This window comes from Ischnura elegans, chromosome 4, assembly GCF_921293095.1.
Source record: "Ischnura elegans chromosome 4, ioIscEleg1.1, whole genome shotgun sequence".
In the NCBI taxonomy this organism is placed as follows: Eukaryota; Metazoa; Arthropoda; class Insecta; order Odonata; family Coenagrionidae; genus Ischnura; species Ischnura elegans.
In genome coordinates, this window is record NC_060249.1 from 122,076,550 (window position 1) to 122,089,229 (window position 12,680).

Sequence of the window (12,680 nt, forward strand, 5' to 3'; positions counted from 1 at the left end):
AGTTCCGAATCGCCCCGCGGGCCGGATTTCAAATTTGCCGATGACTTAAGTATTCGATACCAACGTTTACTCAAGTTTCCGATACCAACGTCTACTGAAGTATCCGATACCAACGTCTATTACTTGAGCTGTACGGCGTTGCAATGCTCCTAGCGACGTCTCACAGAGTTAAACGAGCGAGAATCGCGCGCTACTTGAAACGAGTGCGCGGGCCGAATGAAAGCCCTCCGCGGGCCGTATTTTGGAGACCCCTGATCTAGATGATACCCTGCGAGCCACCATTAGGATGTTTAGCAGAGGATGACCAATCACTAGCATGCAGCATATCAGTGGATCCTCACGTCACACGGTCATAAAAATATTATGCAAGATAATAAAAATTACGAGCACACTGCACATTCATGTAGAGGCAAAACCTTCCAGCAGTTAGAAATTCTTGTAACAAATCCATGCAAGGTTAGAACGATAGAAAAAGATCACCTGCCCCAGCGAGTTACGCCATTAATTTTATTAATCGAGAAACCGTTGCAAATCCCTGTTGATATGACGGAAGAGTAATATTTTATATCTCTCTATTTTTCAGCCCATTTCCTTCATTTTCTTATCGTGAATACGCCTACCATAGTGCGACGGTAAATGGAAGGCATTTTTCACGTTGTCGGAGAATAAAATATTCTCCGAATTCGCTGAGAAAATTTATTCTATACCACAACCTCCACGCTCCTGTAAAGATTCCCATCCTAACATATTTGAAACGCTGCACTTTTTATCGTAGTTTGACAATTGTTGACAACAGATTATCTCTCGTGGACTTCTTTCCATTCAAAAAAGCATAACTTTTTTTGCTATCAATTGAAGGAGCTACCAAATTCATCGCCTCCCCCCCAAAATCATCTCCCATAGTCCCTTCCCATATATATATATATCTCACCGGCCAGTGCCTCCTTGACGACGTGCACCACGGATTGCCATAGTCCCTCAGGCTCAATCTCAACGCCTCCATCGTCCGTGTATATCACCTCCACCTGCCGGGAAAAAATAGAAACAATGAGCATACGAGTAAAGTTTCAAGAATAAACAATACAAAAAAAAAGCGCCGTGCAAACTTCATCTAATGCCAATGTGCCAAAATAAAAATGATTAATGCAATAGGGCAGTTTCCTACATCAAAGAAAACGAAAGGCATTGATTGAGATTCGTTACCCACCATTAGTGTATTCATAATATACAAATTATTTTGTTTTAGAAATACCGGTTTAGACGAATGGCAATGGTCCATTTTTATCCTCATTTGAAAAGGGCCAGATTGGCGCCCATGCGATGCCACTCCACGTGACGTCACAGGGACCTAGTTTCTATACGAGAAGATAGGAGTTATACGTCGTCTGAGGTTACCAATGCATGCATGAGGCGCAGAGCTCAGGGAAACATGTCTTAACAATCACTTATTAAAACTAGCTAAGGTCGGAAAGTTTTCCTCGTTTGATAAGTTATTAATAATCCTTATTTAAGCCAAGCGCTACCAGCCAGCAGGGTACTAGGCTAGCCGCTAGCAGCCTGCGTCATATCAGCGCTAAGCCTCGCCTCAAGGTCACCTCGCAGGGCGGGAGGGGGAACCAGAAATACGTCACGCGGAGAGACTTCCCGACATTCATACTTAAGCGTCGCGTTTTCGCGCGCTTGAAAATTTTCACTTTTCATTTAATCGCGAAAAATAGATATCGTCATTTAAAAATCTAAAAGCGTGAAATACGTACTCCAGGAGTAATAATCTTTCGATTTAGGCAATAAAAAAATAATAGGAAACCACCCTATTGTTTGAGACGTTACTTGATGAAACTCTTTCACGACTTTCACGAATGATTACAACTTTGCTAGTTCCACCATAAATCATTCAGTTGCGACCGGTTTCGATACAGTGATAAGGGCAAGAATACATGATACAATGTGAAGAAACCGGTCGCTATGGAAGAAATTAATGTGGTACTAGCAAAACGTTTTATTATTTCCTGATCGTAGAAATATTTGTAAAATTCCGCCGAGCAATCAACGATGGACACAGCAAGATAGAAATAGTAGTTAAGAATAGCACAGAATAGTACAGGCAAAGAGAGCACTTTACAACAAGAAGAATCTACCTACAGCTGAGAATACAATTATGGAAGCGAGGGAACAATTCATCATATGCTTCATATGGAACATTTATCTCGAGGGAGCAAGGCTTGGACGTTGACAGGTGCAGATGATATGTTTGTTGCTAACGAACTGTCCATTCCTCTTAATTTTCCATTGGAATTTCGAAAATAAATTTGACTAGTCTAGACTCCTATGCTTCAGCACAATCCGCTTCTAGTGTTGGAGCCAAAAAATGGTGGACTGCGACGACCACACTTCGTAGTTATTAAAATATAATCTAGAGGTATCTGATTCGCGCTAGAGATGTTCGAGGAAAACAAATGAAGCGGACAAGATGAGGGGGTGTAAGAAAGAGCGAGAAGGCTTGACGTCACTGTTAGTTCTTCCTCTGCCTTGGCTCGTTTCCATTGGCAACTTGGCGCCTCCATTGTGCGAAACACGCCTGCTTGCTTCCCTCATGCATAATCACATAACCGCCTTCGGTATTTCCAAAGAAAACAGAATCACGATTTTCTTTTGCAATCGCTCCACCCATTAGGTCATCTACCGTTGACCTCAGCGCAATTTACGCAGTTTCTTTGTAATTGGGAGTTCATTGGGTTGGCTTGCCAACATAATGGATGAAATAGGTATTTTTTTCTGTTTTGGCACTTGCAACATCAGCTGCAGCAATTTTAACCCCCAAATACGCTATCATCAACACACGATATCTTCGACAGTCATTTACTACAAAGATAAGAATCAATTCGGAGAACACCTGAACATATCACTCCCGCCTCACTGTCTGCATCACCGATTCACTTCAGTACTACTTCCGTTGGAGCTAGAGTAATTTTTTTTCTGATACTTGGCAATTGTCGTCTACATACTACACTTTTTGGACTATTAGGGTCACAAAAAAATTACTTTTCGTACCTTACAAAGTAATTTGCTGTTGTCCGCACAAGTAAGAATTAATACTATCTTATTGTATGTAATTCTAGATTTGCAAAAATTGCTCTTTTTTCCCTTATTATATAAACGCTTTATCCCTTGGAGTTTACATTAAAGTGGCTACGACGCAAAACTAAGGAAGAGAAAAACAAATGATTTGCATATATGTTTGTCATGAAAAATTAAATACACTTCTTCATTCAACGATCAATACACGCTAATCAGCGGTATCATAATGCCGGAACGCCGTTCTGTCACTAGTTAACTAAAGACATAATAGAAATATAACACTTAGCATAGACATATTAGTCAAATAACACTATTATCAATTTTGTTGCCTCAACATTTCTAATATTTACACTCGATAAAATTGATTGTTTGAGGCGTAACTTGGTGAAAGCGATTCATTATTAAAATTCTTCTTTTTAAAGTTCTTAATATCTTTTCTTTTTAAAGGTCTTTATTATCAAAATTCTTCTTTTTAATTTTAATGATATTTACACTCGTAACAAAAAAAATTTGTAATGAAATATAAATAATAACTTGTAATAAAAACACACATTAATATTTAATAAACACACAGAGAAATATTTCACTTCTGAAAAAAGTTAATAAAAGTGCGTCTCGGCGCTTCTAATTTTGCCATGACGTTAATAGCTAACTATAATTATTCCACTTCGAGAATTACCAGTAATGAGATGAAATAATTCAATATATCCTCGGTGTACCCTACGATGATCGTCGCATCCCTTACACTGGTGTCTCAATATCTTTCCCATCGTGCATTCTGCGGCGTCGCATCGTTTAAGTCGTCCGCCTTGCGAAGCGCGGGGCTGCCAGTCCCTAGCTATTCCATGGAATTCTTGGCTAACCGATCGTCGGCTCCATCCACAAACGGAATTACACACGCGTCTTCATTTGAAGTATAGAGCCGAGGCCACACTCTTAGAGAGCTTAGTAGAGAGAAAACGATTGCATTTTACCGGGAAGAGATAGTAACTGGAAAAGACGTTGTGCAACGAGGGAATGCCTAATGAGAGAGACCTTGACTGAGAATAATTAAATGGAGAGGAACTGTTGTCAGGAAATGTTGCCTCTTGAGATCCTTAGAGAAGAATCCTAGGCGAAATCTTCTCTACTTGTACGCTTGGGGCCAAGATTGAAATGGCAAAATGTCAGAGTCTGATGAGTGATTGTCTGTGACGCAGGGATGCCGACTCACAAAAAATATTGGGGGGGCCCAAACCGGGGATCTTGCCCCGGGAAATTTTATAGTAGTGAGTTATAAGTTTTTTTAAGCATTTTAGAAGAGTCATATGATCAACATTAGAACCCTGATAACTCAAATCTCGATATCTGGGCACTCCGGGGAAAATCGACAACCCTCACACATTTTTTCACACACCCATAACGAATTTTTGAGGGGGCTCGGGCCCCTCAAAAATTCGTTGCTCAAGAAGAATGAATGATTCATCGCCGGTTCTACTTAAAATCTTCATGAATTATCCTCCTATGGCATCCTCCGACGCGTCCCCGCATGAACGGAACTTTATGAAGGGAAAGCAAACGGGAATGCAATGGGTTTGCTTTTTCATATTGAATCCGATCGGAAATCAAATCGGTGGGCTAATATTGATCGTAACGTCATCGACGCGAGTCTTGAAAAAGACAAGGGAAAATAAGCGTTTGAATAGCGGAAACATCTGAGTGGCCATATCCGTGAGAAACGGCCGGAGAATCAAGTCGGAGCGATATCCGGTGGGTGCTAGCCGGAATGTTTACCCAGACATTGATGAAGCGGCCGCCGCGTAAATAGGATAAGGTATCTGGATGAGTGATGATCAGCGACGCTATTGATGGTTGTTTGGTTTAAGGTCGAAATCCTGGCAGGAGTTTCAGCTAAGAAGACGGCCCGATCCATAACCAGTCCCTATATGGTGGTTTCCTACTATTTTTTTATTGCCTAAATCGAAAGATTATTACTCCTGGGCACGCATTTCACGCTTTTAGATTTTTAAATGACGATGTCTATTTTTCGCGATTAAATGAAAAGTGAAAAATTTCAAGCGCGCGAAAACGCGACGGCTAAGTATGAATGCTGGGAAAACTCCGTTTGACGTCGTTCTGGTTCCCGCTGCCCCAAGTGAGGTGACCTTGGGGCGAGTCTTTGAGCGCTGACACGACGCAGGCTGCCAGCAGGTAGCAGAGTACCCTGCTAGCAGGTAGCGCTTGGCTTAAATAAGGATTATTAATACCTTATCAAACGAAGAAAACTTTCCGACCTTGGCCAGTTTTAATAGGCGATTATTAAGACATGTTTCCCTGAGCTCTGTGCCTCATGCATGCATTGGTAATCTCAGACGATATAAAACTCCTATCTCCTCGTATAGAAACTAGGTCCCTTTGACGTCACGTGGAGTGGAATCGCATGGGCGCCAATCTGGCCTTTTTCAAATGAGGATAAAATTGACCATTGCCATTCGTTTAAACCGGTATTTCTAAAACCAAATAATTTTTACATTATGAATACACGAATGGTGGGTAACGAATCGCAATCAATGCCTTTCGTTTTCTTTGATGAAGGAAACTACCCTACTATTTGAAAAAAAATAATATCACTGATACCACCCATATGGATTATCCATGATCATTTTTGTATCAACCTCGTGGACCATCTAAGAGTAGAGCTCGGTGGTGTAATTGACTAGCAGGACTCTGATCGGTAATCGGGAGATCCGGGTTCGAGTCTAACCTAAGCCAAATAAGTAGGGATGGACGGATCCAGGATTTTTTTCGGATCGGATCCAGGATTTTTTCGGATCCGGATTCGGATCTGGGGGCCGATTGTGTAACTTTACGTTCGAACGTAAAGATCCGGTTCCCGTGGAGTTTAGATCAACAACTCGAAAACAATTGAAGGAGCGATTGTGTAACGTTACGTTCGAAAGTGTTTCGGCTCTCGATCGAAAGCATCTCTTCGTCAACACATCACTTGACGATAAGGCTATCGAATCGTTCGCAGGTGAGGTTTGGGATGGAATTTAAATGTTTATTACCTTTCATGGCCAAGTTGTATGTCCTATTTTCGGGATTAAGTGAATTATGCAATCAATTAAATTCATAAATCGCAGTGTTATGTTGTTGATTACGTGAATTTGTAGTGAATTGACATAAATAATTGCAATTTGTGCGTATTAGTTCACTATGGTATAAAGATGAGCAAGTTTACATTTGCTTCGCTGTGTAATGTGTGTGCATTTGAAATGAAATTAACTCATGTGGAATTAAGTGAATTAAACATTCTATTTAATTTATACATCATTGTGTTATGTTTTTAATAACGTGAATGAGTAGTGAAATTACATCGATAAATACAATTTGTACGTGTTAGTTTACTATACGATACAAAGATGAGGACGTTTACAATTGCTTCGCTATGTAATGTGTGTGCAATTCAAATGAAATTATCCTTTTTGTATGCTTGATTTAAACGTGGTTCCACTATAGTATATTAGGTAAATTATAGTTGTGCTATAATACATTGCCAAAATTATATTCTCTACAATGTTTAATTTAATTCGGATCATCGGGCAGTTATTGACAAGTAAATTATTTAATTTATGTATTCAAATAGTTTATTTTAACTTCTCAATGACGTCTTAAATTAAGTTGAATTTATATGGTTTATGTACTTCAATTAATGTCTCTGATGCGATATGGCTTCCTCAGAAAGGGTAAATTTTTTGAAGTGATATTCGGGTGTTTGAGACGAGAGGAGATATCAAAGATGACTCTGCATATTTGCTTTTTCTTTCAAGTAATAGGTGAAAGGTTTGTGATGATGAGAATGTTTTTGATTGAGAATATTAACGTACTTATTTATTTCATGAGTTACGTGCTTTTTAACTGTTTACCTTACGACTATTATTAAGACGTCGTACTAATTCACACTCGTCAGTTTTTATTTCTTGCAAATGTTCATTATTCTGCGGCATTGCTCCTTGCAGACACACAAAGGCGAAGACGAGAGCCTATCAATATCGAATATCCGCTCATATATTTCCTCTAAAGGAATTAAGTCAATTACAAATGATACAAGTTATTATTTAGCGAATTGCAAAAGTAACGAAATGGAGACTTACCGTGGCATTTCTAAATAGTCAGCGATATCTGAGTAAAAACTACTTATCCCAAATATCAGCTACGCTCCAACGGAAAGGAAGGTATTTAATACTGAATTGAGAAAGATTGATTTATACGCAAAGTTAAATTCTTTCAATAATATAAACTTAATTGGCCGATTGTATCTGAAACCAATATTGTTAACATAGTTTCGCTTTTCAAAACAAACACAGCCACTCTCGGCCTTACTGCGCATGCGCTCAAGGAAAACAATCGCGAAACTTATTCCCAATTCCAAGTAAATATGACAACGTCGTAACTTTCGATTGCTTGTTGACGATCGTCCATACACAATCGCACTTACAGCTAACGTTCGAATACCGGGAACTCAATCGAGAGTGAACGGATCTCTAACGATCGAAAGGTAGCCAAGTTACACAATCGGCCCCCTGATTCTTGATTGTCGGAGCCGGATCTTTCGGATCGGATATTTTCGGATCCAAATGCATATTCATATTCCTGACGCTGAGATTCCCCCGATGATTTTTCAATCTCTTGGGAAGAGTCACACTATGTGCCAGTCGTATTTTGCCTTTTTTATTTTCCACGGCTGAAATTCTCCCACGTAACCTCTGCGAGAGATTTCAAACAAAACGGTTCATGAACAGGACAAGAATCGCATGCGACGGCGCATTCGAAGAGAGAATCAGAACTCTTTCTACCCTTATGGGGAGTTGCATTCACTGAAGCTTTTATTTAAAATTTCGGATCCAGATCCGATGTCTTCCGCGACTTTGGATCCGATGTATCCGATCCCACCATCCCTAGAAATAAGTTCAACAGAATCAGCCTTCAATTGGTGGAAGTTAGACATATTTAAATAAATAAAAGATCGTAGCACTTTACCACAAAATGTTTTACTGCGTACAACGCGTTTCGGCTCACTGAGCCAAGTACGTACCAGCCTGTAAGCTCTTGTACCAGATGATGGCTCAGTGAGCCGAAACTCATTGTGCGCAGTAAAATATTTTGTGGAAAAGTGCTACGATCTTCTATTTATTTAAACTAAGTCAAATATTTGTTCAACTTCATCTCCTTCGAACTTCATCTTTGGTGTATATGACTATGCACCCGATCGCGTGACTGCGTTCAAAGGCACTTATTTCGGGCAGCGCTTTCACCATCCATGGAGGTTGAAAAGCAAAATAAGAATACAAAGAATGGGGATAATTCAATCCCTATATAGTGGAGTTCCGATCCCTGTTTGGATTAGCCGAAATGATACTAAATAACCGTTTTGAAACGAAAGAGCAAATCACAAGCATACGCAGTGCATAGGACTGCATAACTGGACGAGGCCGTACTACTCCTACCCCTTCTTCCAAGCAACACACTCACGCAGCTAACTACTATTATGGAATGCCTGGGTAATTCGGCAGATATCACTCCCCATTACTGTAATTTACTTCAAATACAGTACTGATTATAGTTCGTAGTTTATAATTTATATTGTGCAGGGGCGGTGCTAGGAATTAAGGCTGAGGGGGAGGGGGGGGGTTCAGGTTCAACTAATACCGGGGTGTGTGGGTGTATGGAATACCCACCAGGATAAGCGGTAGGTGCGAGATTAATAAATCCCGGAATTTTAAGATAAATGGTTGAAAATGGTGAGTTTTACGGCTTTCTGAGGGATATTTTATTAACCTTTACACTATTATATTAGTAATATCAATCAAATTAAGTAAAATGGATTAAACTTAAAAATTTCTCTGAGCTCTGGGGGAGGGGGGTTTATACCCCAAACCCAACCCCTCACTGCGCCACTGATATTGTGCTCTATATTCTAAACTTTGAAAAAAAATAATGGTACAGTGATTAAGGAGTTAATGTTAAAGAATAGAATTGGACTGTGAATGACTAAAGGTTAATTTTCTTTGAAAAAAATTTCGTCTCGGAGCTAATCAGCCTAAACGGATGCTCGGTGAAGTAACATGTTGTAAAATCAAATTACATACAACATGTTTTACGATAAGTTACAAATCCTTGCAACATATTTCATGTAACAATGTGTTATAGTACAAAAATTCCAGTTTTTTGGTTCCCCACACGAAGCGGGAAACCAAAAACTTGTTGTATAATACGTATTTTTGTTTTATTACACAATGCTACATGTAACATGTTACACGGATTTGTAACTTTTCGCAAAACATGTCATCCATAACTTGTCTGAATAACATGTTACACAGTGCTAACGCACCTTTACTCCGTATGGCTACACATGGTCTGTTATGTGCACCTGATTGTGATTATGTAAATTGCAGATTGATTAGGATCATGATTAAGGCCCTTTCCAAGAATTAGTTGAACGCCTATTTTAATCTGTAAGCTCTTAGCTTCGAGAGCCAGTACCCACTATCGCGTGGTTAAATTCTCTTTGCGTTTTGCATACTATCTTTCAATGATCTTTAATAACCACTCCGTGGTCATACTTTCGCTGTGTTTAGTTCTTTGGCCTTCGTTGGTCCGATGCCGGTGTTCATGTTCATCTAAGAGTGGGGAAATTGCCCATTTTTTTTTAAGAGATTGGGTTTTTAAGAATTATGCCAGTCACTGTATGAGTGAGGAATGATCGTAAAAAAAGCGAGACCACTGGTCATTTCCGCCCTCCTGCGGCTGACCCTGGGAACAAGAGACGCGGAGGACAAGGGACTGGTCCAATTGGACCCCCCCCCCTGGATCCTCGACTCTAGCACAATATCTATCGACAAAAGAAAGGATGAGGGCGCATTATTGCCATGGTGAAAATACACTGCCGCGGTCCATTGTGGCGCCCATTATCGCTTTCTCAGTAGTCTCTGCGGGTCAAGGGCCCACTTCCGGTTTCGCAGCCAGCCCGATATAAGCCCACAAAAAGAACAACAATGCGCCACCATGCTCTCCATGGCGATATTCACCGATCACCCCCAATCTTGTGATGATAGATGACGATTTGGTAGCGCAAAGAAGGAATATACTTCTCTTCCCATCTTCATGGTGACTGTTGGCTTTTTGTCTGGTTGACCTCTCTCCGTTTCTTTCGTCCACAGAGCGTGCCTCTTTCCTCTTTCTCAGAAGAGTTATATGAAGGAGTTCGGAGCCTTGAAATTACCATAGTAATCGCAAATTTTAATCAAACGTTTTGAATTTTGAATGAGGCAGCAGAAACAATTTCAGTGCTGCTATACCTTTTGTGCTTGGGACATTATAATTAAAAATATTTCATTATAAATGTGCATATTTGACAAAAAATCGTGTTTTCTCCAACTAAAGTCACTCAGTTGCGCCGGTAAACGTTGACAGATTACGCAGAAACCTTGTCAATACAATTGTATGGCGTAATTGCAACACTTTGGTAGTCACCCCCAAAAAACTATATATACGATATGTTCCATTCCTGAAAAATGAGCTTTTCGTTTCTGTTAAAAACATGACCATGCATTTATTTACTTTTCCGAGGAAAATGAAAATGGAAGATGTCGATTTTCGCCTCGGTTCAACGAATGTATTTCTGGCGGAAGATGGAAACTTTTGGTCGTCACCTGTGGTAATATTAGCCCTCTAAAACAATCAGAAGCGGAAATGTACGAGTCGAGCGCCACTGAATTTATGAGTTTGGCGTCAATAGGAACTGCTCGGAGAGATAACAAATAATTAAAAGCGATCCATCTAATTCAGTCAACGGAATAGATAAGGTGCCGCCATAAATCTTCCTTCACGGCCGCTTATTTCGTTCGAGTCTATTACACAAATGCATCAGTCCGCCCGGATCGAAGTGTATATACCAAAACTTGCTGCGGTATCGGTCGAATAATGTACAATAATTTTCACGGTGAGGATTATACTGTCCCGGACACAAAAGAACGCACTAACTATTAGAGAACTAGATTACTTCATTGTATACTGCCTTGGGGGACACAGACATCTACCCGGGGGGCCATTTCAGAAATAAATTCGATGCGCTTGATAAGCTGCAAACCTGAGAAATCATCATCCTTGCTGTTTAGGGTAAAGGCTACCAAAAGCTTCCCCTGGATGTTTAAAAGCCTTTAAATTATTTGCGAAGACTGCTCATCTGTTTTGGGAAGTAATAAAACTTTTAATTATCTTTCCAATCATTATTAATAATAAAAAGATGGAATAAAAGATGCGTGCTGTTGAGTCTCCTCGCTCTCTGCAGCCGGTGAAGTGATAGCAGTTCATAATCTCTCGCAATGAATGGACTCGCCCGAATCGACAGACATTCTTCCTAATGAAACTGATAACGGCATCACTCGCGTGTCGTTGCCGATGGAATGGGAGAGGGGTAGATGGAGCAAACGCGTCCAGTGATTCTGCTGCCTCTTCGAAGCATTTAAGCGTCGCTTCCTCTCCATGGAGTAACTCATTCGGCAAAGCACCGCACTGAATGAACGTGACGTGTCTTCCAATAGTGCACACTCCACGCAATCGCTCAAGGGGCCCGGAAACACCATCCCGTTAGTTCTTAATAGAAGCCTAGAGCAAAGTGTAGGCTAAATTTACTTACTGAAGTAGGTAAAAGATTTTTTTCTCTCAGACGACGTGAAAATTACCCATCATTTACACCCGTACTACGGTAGACGTGATCACGAGAGGAAAATAAAATAAATAGACTGCAAAAGCAAAGAGATTTTAAAATATCTTTCTTTCCTGGCACTATTAAGGAAAGTAACGGTGACTTTATTACTAAAATAAATGGCATCGCTCGAAAAGACGACTAGATGCATTTATTTACTTATTTAATTATTAAAAAAACAGCCAAAATGGACCTTAAATTGAATACAAAGTTTATGATGTGCACCCGTAATAAATACAAACTCTTAAAAGAAGACAAAAGCATAAGGATTAAGGATGCATATTTATATTTTACTATTATTCCAACCTTACATGGATTTAATATAAGACTTACTAACCGGAGGCAAGCTTTGCCTTTGCATGAATGTGCGTGTATCTCTTGTTATTATGTGTAATATTTTATGACCGTGTAATGTGCATGTGGGAATCCTCTTGCATGCCAGTCATCGGTCATCTCTAGGGATCTTCGGCTATTTATAACAATGCATAGAGAAGTCGCCAATTAGCGGAGGCGAAATCATCTGGGATCCCGTAAGGACCCACAATTTGGTAAATTTCCGCATATGAAAAATCGTGCGTGCCATAAAAAATAATTATGGGTTGAAGACTGAAATTATTTATTACACATAAGGTGAATAAGTGAAGTAAATACCATTATTCACATATTAATGCCATTCGCAAGAATTCCCAATCATTTTCGAAAGTCCATCGCCTATCTGAAAATATATCTTTATCTGGTGTCCTTCGGAATGACTTGTGATTATCATCCGGGCATTCGTGCGATTATTATTCGTGACTGAAAGAGAGCACGAACTTCGTCTATTTATAACATTGCTGAGAGAAGTCGCCAATTTTCG

At 39.9% G+C, this 12,680-nt stretch overlaps 1 protein-coding gene across 1 annotated transcript in view; it reads right to left on the reverse strand.

The window, feature by feature from the left end:
* LOC124157985 (putative glycerol kinase 5) overlaps positions 1-12,680 on the reverse strand; it is a 203,967-nt gene that overhangs the window by 154,039 nt on the left and 37,248 nt on the right. The window contains exon 2 of the mRNA XM_046533119.1: positions 932-1,025. Within this exon, the coding sequence (XP_046389075.1) occupies positions 932-1,025 (94 nt within the window). The remainder of the gene's footprint in view (positions 1-931; positions 1,026-12,680) is intronic.